Source organism: Drosophila innubila, assembly GCF_004354385.1.
Source record: "Drosophila innubila isolate TH190305 chromosome 2R unlocalized genomic scaffold, UK_Dinn_1.0 1_C_2R, whole genome shotgun sequence".
Classification (NCBI taxonomy): Eukaryota; Metazoa; Arthropoda; class Insecta; order Diptera; family Drosophilidae; genus Drosophila; species Drosophila innubila.
This window is the reverse complement of record NW_022995374.1, coordinates 11,900,707-11,922,583: the sequence shown is the minus strand read 5'-3', so window position 1 is coordinate 11,922,583 and position 21,877 is coordinate 11,900,707. Positions and strand designations below refer to the sequence as shown.

At 41.1% G+C, this 21,877-nt stretch overlaps 8 protein-coding genes across 10 annotated transcripts in view; 4 read left to right on the top strand and 4 right to left on the bottom strand.

The window, feature by feature from the left end:
* The first annotated feature begins 189 nt into the window (after nucleotides 1-189).
* On the top strand, nucleotides 190-1,622 carry LOC117782900 (vesicle-associated membrane protein 7). The gene is made up of 5 exons (XM_034619996.1): nucleotides 190-390; nucleotides 467-838; nucleotides 903-1,131; nucleotides 1,194-1,261; nucleotides 1,323-1,622. The coding sequence occupies exons 2-5, from the start codon at nucleotides 635-637 to the stop codon at nucleotides 1,479-1,481; spliced, it is 660 nt and encodes a 219-aa protein (XP_034475887.1). The 5' UTR covers nucleotides 190-390; nucleotides 467-634; the 3' UTR covers nucleotides 1,482-1,622.
* On the bottom strand, nucleotides 1,546-3,309 carry LOC117782896 (mitochondrial amidoxime reducing component 2-like). Its single transcript, XM_034619993.1, is given in 5 exon segments — nucleotides 1,546-1,738; nucleotides 1,811-1,913; nucleotides 1,916-2,096; nucleotides 2,551-3,186; nucleotides 3,240-3,309. Coding segments are annotated over 4 exon segments (1,011 nt in total). The 5' UTR covers nucleotides 3,172-3,186; nucleotides 3,240-3,309; the 3' UTR covers nucleotides 1,546-1,632.
* Nucleotides 3,310-3,792: 483 nt separating this feature from the next.
* Nucleotides 3,793-5,604, bottom strand: LOC117782895 (mitochondrial amidoxime reducing component 2-like). Its single transcript, XM_034619992.1, is given in 6 exon segments — nucleotides 3,793-4,032; nucleotides 4,105-4,391; nucleotides 4,865-5,058; nucleotides 5,061-5,135; nucleotides 5,138-5,498; nucleotides 5,550-5,604. Coding segments are annotated over 5 exon segments (1,008 nt in total). The 5' UTR covers nucleotides 5,484-5,498; nucleotides 5,550-5,604; the 3' UTR covers nucleotides 3,793-3,926.
* A 357-nt stretch (nucleotides 5,605-5,961) lies between these two features.
* On the top strand, nucleotides 5,962-6,915 carry LOC117782899 (U7 snRNA-associated Sm-like protein LSm11). Its single transcript, XM_034619995.1, has one exon. The coding sequence runs from the start codon at nucleotides 6,016-6,018 to the stop codon at nucleotides 6,760-6,762; it is 747 nt and encodes a 248-aa protein (XP_034475886.1). The 5' UTR covers nucleotides 5,962-6,015; the 3' UTR covers nucleotides 6,763-6,915.
* Nucleotides 6,765-7,971, bottom strand: LOC117782897. Its single transcript, XM_034619994.1, has 3 exons — nucleotides 7,602-7,971; nucleotides 6,960-7,543; nucleotides 6,765-6,902 (listed from the first exon to the last, which is right to left on the bottom strand). The coding sequence occupies exons 1-3, from the start codon at nucleotides 7,833-7,835 to the stop codon at nucleotides 6,809-6,811; spliced, it is 912 nt and encodes a 303-aa protein (XP_034475885.1). The 5' UTR covers nucleotides 7,836-7,971; the 3' UTR covers nucleotides 6,765-6,808.
* A 430-nt stretch (nucleotides 7,972-8,401) lies between these two features.
* LOC117782959 (tRNA pseudouridine(38/39) synthase) lies at nucleotides 8,402-10,394 on the top strand. Its single transcript, XM_034620079.1, has 5 exons — nucleotides 8,402-8,744; nucleotides 8,800-8,891; nucleotides 8,946-9,440; nucleotides 9,500-10,066; nucleotides 10,124-10,394. Exons 1-5 carry the CDS (start codon nucleotides 8,455-8,457, stop codon nucleotides 10,231-10,233), a joined length of 1,554 nt encoding a protein of 517 aa, XP_034475970.1. The 5' UTR covers nucleotides 8,402-8,454; the 3' UTR covers nucleotides 10,234-10,394.
* Nucleotides 10,395-10,519: 125 nt separating this feature from the next.
* The window catches only part of LOC117782957, a 51,278-nt gene continuing 39,920 nt past the window's right edge, over nucleotides 10,520-21,877 (bottom strand). For all 3 annotated transcript variants that reach the window (XM_034620076.1, XM_034620077.1, XM_034620078.1), the window contains exons 5-10: nucleotides 21,129-21,323; nucleotides 12,623-14,198; nucleotides 11,300-12,558; nucleotides 11,047-11,217; nucleotides 10,870-10,987; nucleotides 10,520-10,803 (exon numbers count right to left, since the gene is read on the bottom strand). In XM_034620076.1, the coding sequence (XP_034475967.1) occupies nucleotides 10,773-10,803; nucleotides 10,870-10,987; nucleotides 11,047-11,217; nucleotides 11,300-12,558; nucleotides 12,623-14,198; nucleotides 21,129-21,323 (3,350 nt within the window). In that variant the 3' untranslated portion in view covers nucleotides 10,520-10,772. The remainder of the gene's footprint in view (nucleotides 10,804-10,869; nucleotides 10,988-11,046; nucleotides 11,218-11,299; nucleotides 12,559-12,622; nucleotides 14,199-21,128; nucleotides 21,324-21,877) is intronic.
* Nucleotides 15,027-16,121, top strand: LOC117782960 (gamma-soluble NSF attachment protein-like). The gene has a single exon (XM_034620080.1). The coding sequence runs from the start codon at nucleotides 15,077-15,079 to the stop codon at nucleotides 15,986-15,988; it is 912 nt and encodes a 303-aa protein (XP_034475971.1). The 5' UTR covers nucleotides 15,027-15,076; the 3' UTR covers nucleotides 15,989-16,121.

Sequence of the window (21,877 nt, the reverse complement as noted above, 5' to 3'; positions counted from 1 at the left end):
AAATTTTGATACATTTTGCAAATATGAAAAAATGGTCTTGAATCCGCAAAGCAAGCCTGCCAACCCAGTTTTTTGTTGCGACATGACTGTTAAAACAATTTGGCAGCACTGCTCTTTACTAAGTGCAAGTGCATTATTACAAAAAAAAATAACACAACATCTTTGTCTCGATTTTTTTTCCAATGAGCTAAAAAATAATTGTAATAATAACCAAAGCAATATGCAATGGTATTTTAAAATTTAATTAGCTAATTATGAAATAATTAATTGATTTGAGAGAGAGAGAAAGAGAACTAAATTGCAAACGCATGACGTATATTATTGCTGTTAAAATTGGGTAAACAGTGTTAAGACAATAATTAAATACATTGCGACGATCCATTTCTTAGGGTAAGTCATAAACTGGCAGTTAACTCGTATAAATGAAAAACATTGTTCAGAAAATTAACAATAAATTCCACTTCAGCAGGGGAACTTTACAACGTTCTGAGACGTTGTTGTTGTTGGTCTTTTTGTTGTGCTGATAAAGCAAAATAAGAGCAACGAAACAAATCTGAAGTCGAGTTAGTCACCACGCCTTTGCGGCAGTAAAAACTTGAACTAGCAGACATCGAATTCGAACGAAACCCACATAATGCCGATATTATATAGCGTTATAGCGCGCGGCACAACTGTGCTGGCTAAATTCGCCGATTGTGTTGGAAATTTTGCAGAAGTGACTGAGCAAATTGTGGGCAAAATTGGAGTACACAACCACAAGATGACCTACACACACGGCGACTATTTGATACACTATACGTGCGAGAATAAATTGATTTACATGTGCATAACCGACAATGTGAGTACAAATCGTTTTTATCTTATAAATACTCTAAATAAATCCCTTTCATTTCATTTGATAGGAATTCGAACGCTCTCGCGCATTTCTCTTTCTGGCGGACATTAAAAAGAAATTTATACAGACCTTTGGCCTACAGGTGGCCACAGCAATTGCCTATGCCATGAACACGGAATTCTCCAAGGTTTTGGGACAGCAAATGGTATACTTCAGTCAATCTCCTGAAGTCGACACCATATCCCGTGTACATGGTCAAATCGACGAACTTAAAGATATTATGGTTAAAAATATTGGTTAGAACACTTCTTTTTTCCTAATCATAATTCTGTTTGTACTCAAACATCTTGAATTACAGATACTATACGCGATCGGGGCGAGAAATTGGAGCTGCTCGTCACAAGGACAGAGAACTTGAATAATCATGTAAATATTTATAGTTACAGATGTAAACATTTAAATGTAATTGTATCTATTCTCCTTATAGTCGGTAGCATTCCGCAAGCAATCACGAAATCTGGCGCGTCAAATGTTTTGGAAGAACATCCGAGTCTACATTGTCGTAGGCCTAGTGATCATATTTATTATTTATGTAATTGTTAGCATGGCCTGTGGTGGCCTAGCTTGGCAATCGTGCATTCATTAAGAAGACAATTTCAATACTTACTGTTATAGCTCATTGCCCATGTTTATTTACATATATATTAAACTTTCGTACTATCATAATCTCTGTTATATGTAATAAAGATGAGTGTATACAATTATATTTCTATATAAATCCGCCAAATCGCATCAATTTATTTGTCTTCCACGTAAATAACATCGTTGGCCTTGACATTTCCTGGTCGTCGAAGTCCCAAGTGTACTCCCAGTGCAGGAGATGAATAGTCAAACAAACGATAGCTGTGAAGGGATATAATATATACTTATTATTATAAGGAGATATCCGATATTTACTGTGTGACGATCTCTTACCTGCGTAGTGTCTTTAACGGCTCTCCATCGACGTTGCGCTCCGCCGTGTTGACATTTATGTTTGGTAATATGCAGCGAGTACAAGGAGCGACAATCCGAAAACTGCATCTTCGCCAATCCGTATCCACTGCCAGTGATCCTCGGCGTAAGGCTCGTTGACGTCCATTTTGAGGTGAAAGTTTCCACGGAACTGCAGTGGGTCAACAGGTTGCTTCAGTCGCGTATTTAGATCAGCAACTGATGACAAATTCATGAGCATATAGCTTGTAGCATCGTTAAAGGTTCCCTGAAAAATAATTTAATTTCAGATATTCTTATAGCGATCAAGTTTAACTCTTTTGTAACCCAATATGAAGGATAAACTGAGCTCAAGTCAGAGTTATAGATAGACACAATATACGCGGGCATAATCTAAACAAACATTCATATGTATGTATATATGTAATGATCATCGTCTCGACGCTTTCATTTTGATAAACAATATATTTTTATAGCTGGCTTAACCCTGCACATCCCGAGGGTATTGTATTATTGGTAACGAGTGTATTTTAAATTAGATAAAATCTATTCGGACATAAATTAAAGATTTTTTAAAATATAAATAAGGTAAATAGATTAAACGCGTCGGATTAACATAAATTAAACAGATTTCTGTAAAACATTATCCATTTTGCACCATACTCATTCCTATTTCCAAAATTTATATTTTATATAGCACTGAACTATTATGTGATACTTACTGAATCCTGTTGCTTTATATATGGCATACTCCTAAGTTCGGGATTAGTTGCACGCACTGGAACTGGGTAAGGATAATACACAAGCTTCAAGCCCGAATCCTTTTTCAGTATGAACTCGGAGAACCACTTGTCAAATCGGCTCCCGCACAACATGGCATCCAAGCTGACACCCCATACAGCAGTGCGTACATCTTTTCCAGGTGTTTCCAGATGCCTAAAGTCTAGCTCCAAGTCGGGCATACCCGGTGCGCTAAATAACAAGCCATTGGGCATTTTTCTGGGCTGAATCCTAACCATATGCGGATAACCTCTAGCCGTAATCATTTCGTTGTTATCGTTAATCAGCATAAATTTGCGATCGCGCACGATTCCCGCGCCAATTCCCAACAAATCGCATTCATACTCATCCTGACCGGTGATCGCGAGTGGAGCACACGATTTGACTGGAAATACGTTGATCTGCTCCAGTGTGCCAACGCGACGCCATTTTGAGGGCATCAAATCACGGTGCAGGTGGCGATATACCAAATACCCTGCACCTCCCGCGACCACCAAGCTGAATCCCACTCCGATCGCCACCTTATTGGATTCTCCGAAGCTTGTGCTCAAGCTGCTGCCCATAGTGTTGTTTACTGACTAGAAAAGCAGTTCATACACGTTGATATATGTAAATGTATGTATGTACTCACATGATCACTTGTCAAATTTGAGATTTCGCTGCACTTCTTGCTTTCTTCAACTAAAAACACACGGAGGTGCGAAGAACGAAGCTTATCATAGTACGACGATTATGATAAGCTTTTATTATATTTACATACATGTACATACGTAAGTGTATGTGACACACATTGCGTCTGTATTTAAACAGTGCTATAAAATCTTACTAAGTAACAACTTGTATAACTAGTTCTTACTCATTAAACAAGTAATCAATTAAGCCATCACCTCATACATGTACTACATTTTTATAATGCATTTTTGTAAATTGAATCTTATTATTTCACAAAAATACAGCTTTAAAGGCGATATGCTAAAATTAAAGTTTTCATATCAGGGAATGCCACTGATGCTCGCACCAACAAACGATAATGTATCGATTTATTTATTTGAAATTATGATCACATCAATCGAAATAGATAGGTTTACATGAGCGGTATGGCTGAAAAAGACGAAAATAAAACGGCGGACGAACTTGGATGCAGCTTGGCAATCGTGCATTCATTAAGAAGACATTTTCAAAACTTACTGTTATAGCTCATTGCCCATGTTTATTTACATACATATTAAACTTTCGTACTATCATAATCTCTGTTATATGTTATAAAGATGAGTGTATACAATTATATTTCTAAATAAATCCGCCAAATCGCATCAATTTATTTGTCTTCCACGTAAATAACATCGTTGGCCTTGACATTTCCTGGTCGTCGAAGTCCCAAGTGTACTCCCAGTGCAGGAGATGAATAGTCAAACAAACGATAGCTGTGAAGGGATATAATATATACTTATTATTATAAGGAGATATCCGATATTTACTGTGTGACGATCTCTTACCTGCGTAGTGTCTTTAACGGCTCTCCATCGACGTTGCGCTCCGCCGTGTTGACATTTATGTTTGGTAATATGCAGCGAGTACAAGGAGCGACAATCCGAAAAACTGCATCTTCGCCAATCCGTATCCACTGCCAGTGATCCTCGGCGTAAGGCTCGTTGACGTCCATTTTGAGGTGAAAGTTTCCACGGAACTGCAGTGGGTCAACAGGTTGCTTCAGTCGCGTATTTAGATCAGCAACTGATGACAAATTCATGAGCATATAGCTTGTAGCATCGTTAAAGGTTCCCTGAAAAATAATTTAATTTCAGATATTCTTATTGCATCCAAGCTTAACTCAAGTGAGAGTTATATATAGACATATCATACGCGAGCCTTATTTTAGCAAACATATGTATGTACATATATGCAATGATCATCGTCTCGGCGTTTTCATGCTGATAAAAAATATATTTTTGCAATAGCTGGTTTAGCCCTGCACTGCCCGAGGGTATTATATTATTGGTAACGAGTGTATTTTAAATTAGATAAAATCTATTCGGACATAAATTAAAGATTATTCAAAATAAGATTACTTGATTTTCATTTCTAAATGAGGTAAATAGACTTAACGCGTCGGATTATCATAAATTAAACAGTTTTCTATAAAACATTATCCATTTTCCACCATAATAACTCCTACTTACAAAATTTATATTTTTCGAGTCTTTCAAATTAACGAAAATATTATAACACTGAACTTTTCAAATAAATGATACTTACTGAATCCTGTTGCTTTATATATGGCATATCCGCAAGTCGGGGATTAGTTGCACGCACTGGAACTGGGTAAGGATAATACACAAGCTTCAAGCCCGAATCCTTTTTCAGTATGAACTCGGAGAACCACTTGTCAAATCGGCTCCCGCACAACATGGCATCCAAGCTGACACCCCATACAGCAGTGCGTACATCTTTCCAGGTGTTTCCAGATGCCTAAAGTCTAGCTCCAAGTCGGGCATACCCGGTGCGCTAAATAACAAGCCATTGGGCATTTTTCTGGGCTGAATCTAACCATATGCGGATAACCTCTAGCCGTAATCATTTCGTTGTTATCGTTAATCAGCATAAATTTGCGATCGCGCACGATTCCCGCGCCAATTCCCAACAAATCGCATTCATACTCATCCTGACCGGTGATCGCGAGTGGAGCACACGATTTGACTGGAAATACGTTGATCTGCTCCAGTGTGCCAACGCGACGCCATTTTGAGGGCATCAAATCACGGTGCAGGTGGCGATATACCAAATACCCTGCACCTCCCACGACCACCAAGCTGACACCCACTCCGATCGCCACTTTATTGGATTCTCCGAAGCTTGTGCTCAAGCTGCTGCCCATGGTGTTGTTTACTGACTAGAAAAGCAGTTTATACACTTTGATATATATATAAATGTATGTATGTACTCACATGATCACTTATCAATTTTGAGATGTCGCTGCAATTCTTGCTTTCTTCAACTTAAAGCACACGAAAGCTCCGCAAGAAGGTGCGAAGAAGAGCGGCGATTATGATAGGCTTTTATAATATTTAAATACATGTACGTAAGTACATACATATGTGTATGTAACACACAGTGCTTGTTAATCTTACTTGCCCAACTTAAGTGGATAACTATAGTTATCTTAAATAGTAAACAAGACACATATTGCCTGCAAGGCATTTATACATAATATGCCCTTATTACATTATTATAATGCACTATTGTACTTTTATTTCTATTATTTTACATAAACACGGCTTTAAAGGCGATCTGATAAAATGAAAGTTTCCATATCAGGGAATGCCGCTGATGCTCGCACCAACAAACGATAGTGTATCGATATATTTATTTGAAATTATGATCACATTAATCGAAATAAATAGGTAAACATGAGCGATACGGCTGAAAAGGACGAAACGAATGCGCCGGAGGAACTGGATGTGGGGAGTGAACGTTTCAATCCACTACGTGCGCTATATGCCGCCGATTACAAGGTTACTGATAAGACGCCAAAAGTGCTGTATCAAAACATAGCTGCGTTTGAAAGTGCGCTTACAAAAGTTGGTGTTTGGGAACTAAACAAAAAACAGAAACAAAGCAGCAATGAAGTCGCAGTTAAGAAGACACCTTCCACAGCCTCGTCAGTTGACCAGGTTGCGAGTACTCGACGATTCGAGCCACATCAGATGGCTATAGCAAGCACCACGAAGGCAAAACACCATCGCAATCTTCACACACACATGGCCAGTGCGGAAGGACCTTTGGCTTTGTTGCAGAGTTACTTGCCACCCAATACACAAACACGGGTACGGGTCTACCTGCGGAAAGAGCACGGCGTTGGCGGCACCATCGAAGGTGAACTTGTGGCCTTTGACAAACAATGGAATCTGTTGCTGAAGAACGCAGTTGAGATTTGGCAGCGTCGGAAGTACAAGTATGGTGAACAGAAGATCCATGGCACTGCCGCATCAGAAGAATGCAGTGCACGGCTTCTTCAGTTGGGTATTTCTCTGCCCGTTGTGCACGTGAAGAGTCTAAGCCGGAAGAATGTGCAGCTGCGACGCGAAATCCCACAGCTGATGGTCCGCGGCGAGAATGTTGTCTTAATAAGTTGTATTAGCAATTCAAAAGACTAAAATTTAATTTAATTTCATATAATGTAAGTTAATTAGTTATAGTACATCAATTGGTGTACACCATGGGAACGCATTCCTCGGCTGCCACATGACAAGGCGAATCATCCTCCATTAAATGTTGCAAGCTCTCGTTTGGATAACTGCAAAAGAAAACAAATGTTGTAAATTGATTTAAGTTTAATAGGTGCATAGCTTACAGTTTGGACGGACTCTCATCGCTGAGCATCGTAGCGGGAACTGTGGCGGAGGCACACTCCGGACTCATTAGCTCTATGGGGGTGGGACGACGTTCCTGTAATTGACGTGTTATTTCCGCGGTGCTTAGGGAACTAGTTGCATCCCTAGCACTCAGATGCTGTAGTTGTTGTTGTTGTTGCAGCAATGAGGGCGATACCGTTGCCGTAGCCGTTGTCATCAGCTGCTTCTTGCCCGCCGACTGATGTTGAATAATTCCACCGGACATAACTTTACGCTTACGTCCACGTGTTGCCCCGCCCACGGCAGCAGGATGTGTTCCAGGTAGAGCCAACTTTGGATCCTTGTGCTTCTTCCGCTGTGCAGCAGCCTCCTTTGAAGAATCGAGTGTGTTGTGTACTTGGACCCCCGACGAAGTCGCGGGTTCCGCGTCCGAGTTGGAGCTATCAGTGGCATCGCTGTCACTGGAGTCTTTGGCTGGTTTCTCATATAACAAGAGACGATCAATTAGGAACGATCGATCGCGGGAAACCTTTAGTAAGCGTCGTTGGTTTGTATGCAGCAAATCCTGAAAGTACTCGTTTTCCTAAAAGCACAACACGGTTGAAGGACACATTTTTAATTATTTTTACAGCTTCACATACATAGATAAGGAATTTCAGTTTGCGCTTTAAATTCCTGTAACGCTCCTTGTAGTCCACGTTGACATTTGCTGTGCCTGTGGATGCTGAGCTAGAGGCAGCTGGTGCTGCTCCAGAAACTGTGCCAGATGGCTTGGATTGTAATTCATCGTCACTTTCTAGCTGCTCTCGTTCCGTGTTATTGTCAGTCGGGGTCTTCTGGTTGGCCAGAGAGCGACAATACCATCCCTCCAGCATGTTTAATAAGTTATATTACAAATTAAGATTGCTATTATGCTTTCTCAGATACCCTTAAAGTTGTTACTGTAAATTGATTTTCACGGTTTGCAAGTTTTTCACTACATTTATTTTATTGACCGTGATGCGACCAAAAAAAAAAACTCTGTTTACTGTCTAATATTAGGGTTGTGAAAAATATTGATAGATATATCGATTGATATGTGGACTCATCGCAGTAAACGATTAATAAATTTCAATTATCAACTTGCTTTGACGATATGGTTGTCCATCACTGATAAAAATTGCAAATTTTAAAAACAACGCAAAAAATATCAATAAATTTGATGAAAATATAAAATTTGAATTTAGACAAAATTAAGGTAAATATTTTAATGAAGATTTTAAGTTTGTCAGCCCTCGGGAAGAGAAGTTAAAAAATTGTAATCTAAATTGGGAAAAGGTAAAAAATTCAAAATACTTCTTTTCGGAAATGTACGTATTTTTTAAGTACAAAAAATCGAACCAGATCGAAAATTTTACTGGATGGGCAACCCTCGGCTTAACATCGGTAGTTGCCCATAAATGTTTCTGAGCCGGCCGCACGTGTTGCATTTGTTTATAAATACTATTTAACAAGATGAGCAGGAAAGTGGTGATTAATAAACGTTTAAAGGGCCTGTCACGTGAGGCGCTAGAGCAACTGAGTAAAACCGAGCTAATTGATAAAATTGTGCAGCTCGAGGCGTACAATTTTCAACTAAAAAATCTGCTGCAGAAAAAGCTGTCGGAGAGCGACAAAAACAATGCTGAATACAAAACATTGTTGCTGGAGGAGGACGGGGAGAGAGTACCAACGCCGGATGCGATGCTAGTAGAAGATAAACCTACTAGCAAACGGGATAAGCAACGTAAGTTTGATTGGTCCAGGTAAGCATTTGTCTTTTATCCGTTCGGAATGTGTATTATATGGTTTTGATTGCAGTGCACACAAGCGTCATGTGCTGCTCAAGATCGTCTACTTTGGCTGGGATTATCAGGGTTTTGCCTGTCAGGAGGACTCCAACGACACTATTGGTAAGTGATCGACTATAACCGATTTTTAACGGAACTCAAATTCAAATTTTACAGAATCCTTCTTGTTTCGCGCTCTCTTGCGTACCTGCTTGATTGAATCCCGCGCCACCTCCAATTACCATCGCTGCGGTCGCACGGACAAGGAAGTGAGCGCCTTTTGCCAAGTGATATCCATTGATTTGCGTAGCAAGTTTGCATCTGATGTCCAAATGGATGCGGAGTCGTTGGCGGCTGAAATTGACTATTGCAGTTTGCTGAATCGTGTGCTGCCCAAGAACATCCAATGTGTGTCCTGGATGCCACTGCGTAGTCCAGTTTATAGTGCACGCTTCGACTGCATTGCACGAACCTATCGCTACTATTTTCCAAAGGGAGATCTGGACATTGAAGCTATGCGAGCTGCTTGTCAATTACTTGTGAATCATGGAGATTTTCGAAACTTTTGTAAAATGGATGTACACAATGGTGTTACAAATTATATGCGAAATCTGCAGGTTGCCCAGATAAAACCATGCGAACATACCGAACTGCAGAGGGATCCGGATTCTGGTGAGTAACTGAACCACAATAAAAATCCTTTTAATTGGATTTTCTTTTAATTGTTACAGGTTATGCAATGTACTATTTGGAGATACAGGCGAACGCATTTCTTTGGCATCAGATACGCTGCATCATGGCCGTGTTGTTGCTCGTTGGACAGAGGCATGAGCAGCCTAGCATTATTACAGAGTTACTAGATGTCGCCAAAAATCCTTGCAAGCCGCAGTATACACCTGCCATTGGCTTGCCCTTAAATCTATTCCATTGTGATTTCCGTGCTCATACCACGCGTCGCACAAATCCATCATATTCAGCGAATGCCGCTGAAATTGATAATGATGATGATGTGGATTTATCCACAATGGAAACGGACATTGACGAGACAGCTGCTACTGAGCCCGACCTAACCGATTGGGTTTACAGCGAGGAGAATCTGCAGAAGCTCATCGAGAACGTGCAGGGTGAATGGACACAATTTAGCGTAAAGTGCAGCATGATACGAAATGTCCTGATGCAGCTGGAGGAGATGCTTTCGCTCCAGTTCAAGCCACAAAAGATGAGTGCCCAGGTGTTTATGCTGCAGGATTCGGTCAAACCACGTCAGTATCAGCCGCTCCTCCAGCGCAAGCGTTGCGGTAAGTTAAACTAGACTATTTCTCAATTTCTGAATATATATTTAAGCTATTTTCCAGAGAGCCTAGAGAACCGCATAGATCATTTCGTGAAGAAACAAAGACTGATAGTAAAAGGCGACAAAGCAGAATCGGAGGAGACTAAACAGAATGATAAAAATGAAGCCTGAAATTAAAAAAAGCCGCAACCTAATTAATAAAACAATGTAGATCTAAAGTTAATTATTATATTTTCAATAATTATAATTATTAATTTCTAGTTAGTTATTATTATGTTTGAGAACTTGTACATCTTTTAGAAGCTGTTAATGATATGATAATATTTGGAAAACTGTCTATGCATTTTTAAATTTTAGGCTCATTTTATTTTTAAAATTGTATTCTTATGGGGTAACATTGGGTTTTAAGTTCTATGCTTCACTTCAATATTGGATAATGTACAACATGTTATGACTATGAAAATACGGACAATGCCGGGTAACACCAGCTAGTTAAACATTTATTTATATAGTGATATGTACTAAATACATAAATTTGTTGAGTGCATATTTCATGAGGGTTTTGTACGTTTACAAAAATTAAAGCTAAACTAAATTATAGCTTTCAATATACAGTCATAATGCAAGTTAAGGTATTAACAATAGATTTAAAAATATATTTATTTTATTAATAACTTGAACTTTATAAGTTGTTCCATTGATCTGTAGTTCTATGTACCCATTGATTTAGCCTTTTGTAGTCTGAGAATAGAAATGGAAACGGGAATTAGAATTATTATTATTGAAATTATTTTTATAAGTACTCACTTTCTTCTCAAGATCCTGAGCACTATTGTGCCTTCGCGTACATTCTTGAAGAGTCCAATGGTCTCGGCATGGCTCATACCCTGCACGGAGTGTCCATTGATTTCCACAATCTCATCGCCTGCAACGAATCCTTGAATGTTATACAAGACTCGGAGCAATAATCAATGATGAACTTACCCGCTTGCAGTGTGCCATCGTCTGCTGCTTGGCCAGAGGGAAAGACTGTCTTCACAAAGATGCCCATGTTGCCCTTGGGCGAATCCCGTCCACCAACAATGCTGAAACCCAACGACTTCATGCCAGATCCTTTGAAGAAGGTAATGGTCTTGGGCGTGCAGCGTCCGTTTCCTACATAGAAGATTAGCAGAGGATTAGAGAGTGATTCCCATAAATGACTTGAGTGGGATGTAGGTTATTGTGTTAGGCTCACCCTCGCTCATGGAAGCGCGTATGACTTCGGCCATCTCCTCGTCACGGATTGTTAGCTTCGCCACCGGCAGCGATGGACGATGATGCATTAAAGAGGCGGCGGGAGGTGCCAATGAGGTGCTTGATGCTATTGAGGATGATGCAGTGGAGCAGGAATTAAGATATGGATTAGGCGCAAACAATGAAACGCTTTTCTGCGTGTGCTTGATGTATAATGAATGGTGTGGTTGTTGTTGTTGATGTTGTTGTTGTTGTGGTTGATGTGGTTGTTGTTGCTGCTGGGTTGGCATATTATTAGTGAGATCAGTGGTTTGGGTGTCAGTATTGCTCTCGTCTGGATTGTTACTCCCCGCTGCTGCTGCTCCTGCCCCCGTTCCTCCTCCTCCTCCCCCCGCTGCTGCTGCTGGCGTCTGCATAAACAAACTGAGCCTCGAGGAGCTGAGCCGCGAATGGGCGAATCTCAGCGAGCGATAATGTGAATTGGTTAGATTAATGGAGTTGCGGGCATAGTGAGTGCGCTGACCAAACTGTTGGCCCTCCGTTGAGAGGGCTGCCCCCTCGGAGCAGCGTTTGCGGGCCAACAGCTGCCACTTCTCATCATCCGCCAGGGAGGAGGCCACACAGATGCTCGCAGCCCGATTCGCGTACACAGGTGTGTAGGATTCGTTATTGGTGTTAGCTGAGATGTTAACAGTGGAGGAGGCGGAGGAGGTGTTGTTGTTGTCATTGTTTGTTGGTGTTTGCTGGTGGTTAAAGAGCGGTGTCGGCGTTAAAGCCAAGCTGCGCTGACCTGAAGAGCTCCTTGATCTGCGCCGTAATAGCTCCTGCTCCGACCCACTCACGTCCAGCGAGGGACGCGGCGTGGAGCTGCGTCGATGCTGCATCAGTGGCATGGGCGTGGGCAGTGTGCTGACACTGGCCAGCGAGCGTGCATCGCACTGATCCTCGCCCTCCTCCCGTTCACGTTCCCGCTCCCGTTCCTGCTCCTGTTCCACCTGGAGCTGCAGGCTCTGCAAACTGTTGAGGCTGTCCGTGCGCTGGGCATAGCTGAGTCTTTGCCGTTGTGTGCTCATGCCGTCGATGCGGATTTTGGTATAGAAGTCGGTCACGGTGGCGATCTCATCGTGCGCTATCACCAGATCAATGCAGTTCTCCACAAAGGTGCTGAGCAGACGCTGCACCTCGCCAAAGGATTGAATGCCACGCAAATGTTTGCCATTCACATTCACGATCTCATCTCCCAGACGCAGTCGACCATCCCTGTGGAGCAGGAGGATCAAGAGATGAGATTATAATATTTACATGCACATGTTTAGATACTCACTTTTGGGCCATGCCATATGGCTCCAGTTCGACGATGAGGTATCGATACTGCTGCTCATTGTTGTTGGTGACAACCATTTTGGGTGACAACACCAGTCCGATGTAATCCTCCTGGCATTTGCGCTCCAGCTTCAGCTGTCGGAAACGTCGCCGGATCGTCTCCGTCTCGTAGTCATAGTTATAGCCTCCCAGGGAGACGGGTGCACTGCAAATGCTATTCCGCACCGACGAGGAGGAGGAGCTCATGCCCATGCCTAGACCCAATCCTAAGCCCATGCCCACTCCCTCCGAGGAGCTGAGCGAGATTAGCGAATTGCGCTTGAGTGTGCCCGAGGCAATAGATTCTGTATCTCCGCCAGAGATGCTAAGATTATTGCCCAGACGAGCACCAGCTGGGACTCCGACACCGATGCCGGAACCGGAACCGGATCCGACACCAGCTGTGCCAGTGCCACCATCGCTGTCGTAGCCGGACTCATTTGAACTCAGACAACTACTTAATCTTTGGTAAAGTGGTTCCCAGTCCTTGGACGAGATGCTGTCATTGCGCGACACATTCGCCAGCTGTTGCTCCGGCGATCGACGTTGCGCCAACGGAGATTGGGATTGAGTTGTTGTTGTTGTTGCTGCTGCCGCTGCAGCTGCTGCCGCCGCCGCCACCGCCTCCCGCTGCAGTTGCTCGCGCTTGAGCAGCACAGAGCCGCCGTTCTCCTCGGGCAGCACAGAGAGACGGGAGCGCAGAAAGGCATAGGGAAACGCACCACGACGTGCTGCATCCTGCTGACCAACCGCTGCACCTGCTCCAGCTGCTGCTCCCACTCCCACTCCATTGGGCGGTGATCCCACACTGCTGCCGGCTGCGCTGCCGCTGCTGCTGCTGACCGCGAGGCAGCTGCTCACCTTGGCAATGTCATCGCAGCTGCTGGACTTCAGATGCTGCTGCTGCTGCTGATGCTGCAGATGATGATGACGCTGCTGTCGCTGCAGATTCAATCCCTCGGTGGGATCATCGCATTTGATGTAGGAGCAACTGGACAACTGACTCGTCGAGCTGCTGCGATACAATGTTTGACTCTGTGGCGTCGCCTGCTGCGCTGCCTCCGATGCCTTGAGCAGATTATGCGAACGATGATTCAACATGCCCGTGGAGCCAATGCGATGAAAGAAATTCTTGAGCGCCTTTTGTGGGCGTGCCACTGGCTGATATTGATGAGTGGGCGTTGATTGTGCACTCTGGCTCCCTCTGTTGGTCATATCCTGAACCTGTAGTGGTTGTTGTTGGTGTTGCTGCTGTTGTTGTTGCTGGTGATGCTGACGTTGCTTGATCGTCTCAATGGGTCCCGACTTGCACTTTTTGAGCGTGCTGCTTTGATAGACTCCCGAAGGCGTTGGAGATGCATTATTGTTGTTGTTGCTGCTGTTGTTGTTACTGGACTTGTGGTGCGTTGGCGAGTGGAACAGACTGCGCAGATCCGTGTGTGACTTGTGGGTTGTGCTGTTGTTGGAGGCGGAGGCGGGGGATTCGCTGCGCTTCAACAAATCCAGTTTGCGACTCATGCGCTTGCCCCAAGTAAACACTGCAAGACAGAGACAGAGTGAACAATCCAATCAGAAAGTGATTTCTAACTCAATTAGAATGCTTCAATAAATCTCAACACCTCACAGGCAAAATGCCGCCGACACATTTGAGTATGAATAAATAAAATATCGAATTATATTTGCTTGCATCTTGTCTGTTGACCATGTTGATCCCTTCAGGGCTGGCAGACTGACACGTGTCCCTGGCATTGGATTACAAGCATTGATTGTGCCACAGTGACCACAACAAAGGTCGGTCTGAAAGCAGTACATGTATTTGTGTGTTTATGTGTATAAACCGCAGTTTGAATAGCCGATTTGACAGGCCAAGCTTTGCGGTAAATTAGCTTGAAACTTTCACCTACAAATATATATCTGCATTTTTATTAAATTATCATGGAAATATTTGCGCATACTTGACGGACTTCAAATTAAATTTAAACACACGTCACAATTTCGCGCCCACATAACAAGCGTATCGCTTACAAGATATATCGATACATATAAATGCAATCGATACAACGAAAAGTTAGTATTTTCTGTATGTATTTTTTAGAGTTGGGATTTCTAGTTCAAATTGTTAAATAAATCAGTTGGTCAGAATTTAAAAAAATATGTATACATGATATTCATTTATTGTTATATGTAATTAATAAAGAAATTGATTCCCATCGTAGAACATCATGCTAATATTATATGTAGAGAATTATATTAAAACTGTGCAATTGCGAAATATATGACTGAATTAGTTCACTCGCTCATTTCAATGACGCGTTCACTTGAACTTTTTCAAAACAAACTGTTGTATTTTTACGCTTACCGCATACGGTCACATTGCATACATAAACAACAATTGATTTTTTCGCCAGCAGAAAAAATGTCTCTGGCTGCTAAGAAAATTGCCGAGGCAGAGGAACTTGTCCGTACCGCGGAGAAGAGCCTGAAAACGTCCCTGTTGAAGTGGGTGCCCGACTACGACAGTGCGGCTGACGAATACTCGAAGGCGGCAACTGCATATCGAATAGCTAAATCGTTTGACAAAAGCAAGGAATGCTTTCTCAAGGCAATTGAGTGCCACAAGAACAACAAAGCGTGGTTCCATGCCGCCAAGTGTTACGAGCAGATCTTCTTGTTGGCCAAGGAAACGAATACATTGACGGATGTGGAGGAATATGCCAGCAAGGCGTGCAGCTTGTACCAGCATCATGGATCGCCCGAGGCAGCAGCAGCAGCATTGGACAAAGCGGCCAAATTGACGGAGCAAAAGCATCCGGAATTGGCACTACGCTTCTATCAGCAAGCAGTCGAGGTGATTCTTATCGAGGACTCGACACGCCAAGCAGCTGAAATTTGCTCAAAAATATCTAGATTGCTGGTGAAGCTCAAGCGTTATGATGAGGCGACAACTGCGCTTAAAAAAGAGATAGGCTTGAATCAGCAAACCGAATCGTATGGCCAAATCGGTCGTCTGGTTGTCGCACTTACACTCGTCCAGTTGGCCCGGGGCGACCCGGTGGAAGCGGAGAAATCATTCAAGGAATGGGGCAGCTGTTGTGAACCCGAGGAAGTGCAAACATTGAGTGCATTACTGCAAGCCTTTGACGATGAGGATCCGGAGCTGGCTGCCAGAATGCTGCATGCTCCATTCATTCGACACATGGATGTGGAATATGCGATTCTATCCAAGAACATTCCATTGCCAAAAGGCATTGAAATCCAAAAAAAAATTGACGATGCCAATCCTAACCAGATGGAGGAGGAGGAGGACGATGGCGAGGGCTTGTGTTGAGATATCACGTATTTTATTGTTATTTAACTAATAATCACCTAATTATTCAATTAATGCAATTTACAATGTAATTGTTAACATAAATATACTTAATAAAATGCTGTTTAAAGTCCTTATCTTATTAAATGCTAAAGACAATATTTTACTTTCTGATAGAAATACAAAAAAATGTCTATTTTAGTCTGTCATACTGTTATGTAAATAAATAATTGACACAAAGGTTCCAATAATTGCTATTTCTTTTCAGCTGCACTTTATTTGCAATGTGTCATCGTAATTTTCAAATCTTAATGCGGGATTACTTGTCAACAGTAGTTATGTGGTATTATATAATCAACTCACAATCAGGCAATATATTTTTTAGTATTCAAATATATATTTTTTAGTATTCAAATCGATTAACAAAAACAAAGTGCATATTCATAATACGCAGTTCAAATGCAGACATATGCATACAAACATCAGTACTTATGCATGTGAATCGTTTATTAACTGCATAGCCTGTGGTGTAATGTGGTGTGGTGTGGTGTGCTGGTGGTGTACAGTTATTAAACACTAAACACACCTCAATTACAAACGATGCATAACCAATCACAAAATGTTCTAACCAAAGTCCTTTGCGGAGGCAATCTGAATAACGTCGTAAAATATTTTTACGATCTGGTTTAACAGCAATTGCCAACACTTAAAAAGGCATCCGGAGTGAAGTTTTTAGTTTCAGTCCGAGCATTTGGCTCGTTAATAAACAAATTTATGCGCTTGTTCCATATTTATCACAGTCACCTCACCGCAAGCGAGACCGTATGAGTGGAGAGATGGAACTCAAACAATTAGTATAAAACATGCAAAAGAGAATCGGAATTGGCAACAATAACAACAAAAGCGTATTGGCATCGCATTTGCCCATGGATCCAGGCGCATTATGGACTCAATAAAATTTTGAAAACTATTTTCATCTACGACATTAAGTGCGCTACGATCTCATAGTCATGCATAGAATTGCCATCGACTTGGACTCCATCGGGATCGGCATTGGCATCGGCATCGGCATCGTCATCGGCCTCTGCGACTTCCCGACTCGTGCCAAAGATGTTTAATAGACGCAGCAGCAGAGCAGCCGCGGGGAATGATCCGATCAATGTGTGGGCGCTGATGCAGCCTCAATTCGGGTTGACAGTTGAACCAACTCCAACTCCAGCTTCAACTTCAACTTCAACTCCACCCAGTCCTGACCGACTTTGCCCGCCTCTCCTCTCTTCTGCTCCATCTCGCCTTGCATCTTTGTCCATTTGCCTTTGATTAAAGTTTTCAGCACGCAGTTGAGAATGGGCAAGGGGATCGCCACATTGGTTAGTTGGCTTCGACTGGCGAGTGTTAAACAATAATAGCAAATGGCGCAGGCATCAATTATATGACAGCCTCTGCCACACTCAGCACATTCACAGAGAGGGAGACAGAGAGAGAGAGAGAGAGAGAGAGAGAGAGAGAGCGAGAAAGAGAATCAAAAACGACCGCCGGCCACATGCCACATGCCACAAATTCTACACCCACTTAACTTTCAAGACGGTGTCAAATGCCCGCCAGGCCTCCTGACCAGGCCAGCTCAGAGATGGCTTTGTTGCAATTTGCCGGCTGACATGCTAACAGCAGCAGGAGGAGTTGCAGGAGGAGAGGAATCCCACAGAGGAAGCAGCTGTGTGGCAACTAAGAGAGCTGCAAAAACATTGTGCGATAGTCTGAAGAAATGCTTGAAGAACAGTCCAGTACAGCAGGGATTATAATTTTCAAAGCAGAAATTATTATTAATATTTTTTAACAAAAAATTATAAAAAAGTAATGTCTATTTATTAGGGAATAACACTGTATCGGAACCGTTAACCGAAACTAACCGTTTCTTTTTTAGTACCGCAACTGAAACCGTAACTGAAATTAATTCTCTTTCAAGTACCGAACACCGATTGACAAGAGTTGACAAACTTCCAACTGTCATAGCTTGAAGAAAACTGACCCGATTTTTAAACAGAATGCCATTTTGATCATGATTCGGTCTCTTTATTCATACTGCATTTAAATATTGTGCATTTAGAAAATTTTATTATTTTTTAACCATTATAGCCTTTGAATTTTTGAAAATTCAAAATTTTAAATCTCAAGTTTTTACTTTTAATCAACTCCTTATATCGTTATAAGTATAAAACGACACTTTAAACTTGATTCTGGAGCCTTTCATTTTCCTGTAAAAAATCATGTAAAAATTAAGAAATATTTTGACTTGTAAAGTTGCTAGGTCAGTGGCTTGACCAACTTCGAACTGACATAACTTTGGCAAAACTGTACCAATTGTCAAGCGGAATGTCATTTTGATCATGATTTGGCATCTGAATTTGTTCTGCATTCAAATTTTATTTATTTCGTTCAAAAAATTTTACGTTACGTACCGGTACTGATACCGAAACCGAAAGAAGAAAACTGAAATAGAACCTTTTACCGAAATAGTTTTTTCCGGACTTTTTAGAGATTCTACAAAAATTCAGATAATGCGATGAGAACGTTTAGCCTACTGAAGATGGTATTCCCAGTCTAAATGACTGAAATTACAATTATTAACGAGAAAGTCCAGCTTCAGTCAGGTGGACAGCTGGTGCTATCTGTCATCATCATCATTGTCATCATCATCTGCATTGCGTGTCAGAGTTGAGTTCATTGCGCTGTGTCGATCTAATGCCAATCTTAATTGCTTTTAATTAGAGGCAAAGCCAAAAAGAATTGTATGTAAAAAGAAGAAGAAGATATAGAGATTGGAGAAGATTCTCTGAATGTGCCGCGCAAGGTCAAACAGCGACATTAAATTGCTTGCGTAGCTGCAAATTGCTTTCATCAGTTCTCAAATTATGGCCATGATTGTCCAACGAATCGAACCGAATACAGATGAGAAACGGTTGAATGATGGATAAGAAACCAAACAACGACAAAAGAGCATCATGAGAAATCAATAAGCGCCAACATCAACACTCTTCTTGGCCAGCTGTCGGCAATTGGCAATCGACAGTTGGCAGTTGCCAGTTGAAAGTTGGCATAATATAAATGCTATAATTTCGGGCTGGCGCTGGGATCGGTCGCTATCACCATCTCCTTTTCCCTCCCCATTTTTATCCATCGACATCTTCTCTTGGCACTGCACGCATGCGCATTTATGCTGGATTATCGCTTATTACATGTTTCCCCTTCAGCTTGATTTATTTTACTGCCCGATTATCGATCTCAATCCAGTCAAGACTTTGATTTCATTGCCTCTCCTTTGCAATCCGTTCATACTCTCCGTTATAGGCCGATCTGGATCAAAAGAATTTCTGCAATTCGAACTCGTACTCGTACTCAAAGTCGAGCTCAAATTCGAATTCGTACGTGAGATATTATTGCATTTGTTGTGCTCCTCATTTCTTTGTTTGTTGTTGTACATGTTCTGGGACGGATTGGATTGGATTGAATTCGTTTGGTTCGTCGGTCAGTGGCATATTATGCAAATGTTGTGTTACTTTCCCATGACATGGTTATTGAACTACTTACTTGGACAGCAAATACAGTAAGTCATATAATTGTTTTGAAGAAGAAAAATATAACTTATTTGATATATAAAATGTAAAATTAAGAAAAATAAAAAATAATAAAGAAATAAATCAGCAAAATAATAATCAGCTAGTACAGAAAGTGCTTTGACAAAAAAATATTGTTTTGTTTGATTTTTATATAATTTCTCTTTTTAATATTATTGTCTATTGTTTTAAGAACAAGTTAAAAAAAATAAAAATTATTTTCATCGAATTTCAGTATTTTTAAAATTAAAAAAACAAAAATAGAAATTTTTATTTGGTCAATAGATTGTCTTGACTAATATAAAACATAGATAGTTTGGCTAATTAATTAAAGGAGACTCAGTGACATGTTTGCTTCCCCTTGAAGTATCTTTCAGATATTGCTGTTCCCGTTTCTAGCTACTTACAACAAGTATTTGCCATTTACTTGTAGTTTGCAGTCGAGTAATCTCATCAACTGCATAACAAGCGAACCGCAACATTTCAGCGCATGTCACAAACGAATACGAATACGAGAATGAGTGTGAGTGCGAGTATGAGTGTGAGTGTGAGTATGAGTATTTGTAACTCTTCCAGCTCGGCGAATACTTTGCGAATCATCACTCAATGGATCACATAATGCCACGCTTTGTCACACTTGGTCGCTTATGGGCTTTAGGGCCGTAACCGAAACCGCACTCGCACGAACTACACACATACATATTCAATCCATACCCAGACATAAAAGATACAATCCCAGTGGCAGTCGCAGTCGCAGTCACCATATGGACGTTGTTGGATCGCATTACAGAGACGCAACAATGCAAAATCGGGTCAATACGGTATTTCAGGGTGTGCTATACACACACACACACACACACACATAAAGGTATCGATGACAATTGGCAGCAATCGGCAGATGCGGAAATGTTTTAAAGCAGCAGCCAAAATCAATGACTATAACCAATTGGACCATAATAAGTGCGTAGATGGAACGAACGGAAATGGATCAAATGATTTAGAATGGGACACTAACAAATCAATTATATTAAGAACCTGATAAGTACATTTTAAGATAATAATAATTATATGTGCATTTTAATAAATCATAAGCATTATGATTTATTTCAAACCACAGAAAAAGAGAAACTTTTACAAGAAACTTCAATAAAGTATTTTTTAAAATTTAAACAGAAACTTGTTTTCTTTTGGCTTAAAAAGGTAAGTATATCAATATTTGAGTGGAAAGAGAATATTAGTTGCTTCGTTTAGTTTACTTCCAGCTCGAATGTACAATTTTGGAGTATCAATTAAAATAAGTTTACAAAATTAGCAGCAGCAACCACTTGACAGCACTCAGCAAAGTCATCTAATTTATGGGTAATCTTAAATGCTCAAGACAGATTTCCATTTGGATCAAACTCGTATAATAAATAAAAATAGGAAGCGCCAAGCGAGGCGGCGTATCATTTAAAAATCAATTTCAGCGCATTTACTCGAGTGATTTTGGGGATTTTTGGGGGGGGATTTGCATCTATTTTTGGAAGCTGATTTACTGAGGTACTTACCATTTCGCGTGGTGCTGGCCAAGGAGGCAGTGCTACCTGTGTTGCTGCTAACACTGCTGATGTTGCTGCTGGCATCGCTGTTCATCTCAGCTGTTGCTGTTGTTGTTGTTGCTGTTGCTCCCACCGCCAATTTCTGTTCATCATCCAGGACAACAACGGGCACGGCTGTCACCAGCTTGTAGTCGGGCATGTGACCTTAAGAGAGCAGCAAAAGAGAGTGAAGGAAAGTAAGAGAGATATATTAGCTGTAGAATTTACGTAATCAAAAATTGGGTGCATTCGCCGGAGCCAAAGGAGCAACAACATTGTAGCTGATAAGCTACAGCAGCAACTTAAAAGATAAGCCTAAAATGCTAACGGAATTCTTTCAACCCAATGCAAAATTACAGTAAAATCTAGCTTATTTGCTATGATAAAATTCATACAATCTTATATCTGGACAAGAATTTAAGAAATTTGAAGTAAATTAAAGAGATAAAAATTTCATTATTTCTTACTTAAAAAAAAAATAACAATCCAACGTTAAAAATATGTAAAAGATATTTTATTTTTAGGTTTTTCTTGCTTTTTTAAATCCGAATACCCACATTTGGACACTTCTTGGTTTAATTTCCGAATTCTCGAGGTTATACTGTATATTGAGCTATACGAAGAATACAGATTTTTACATTTTAATGAAATTTCTTAATCAAAAACGGAAATGATTTTACATCGTCTTAATTTTGGAAGTTGGCGGCAGTTTGCGTTAA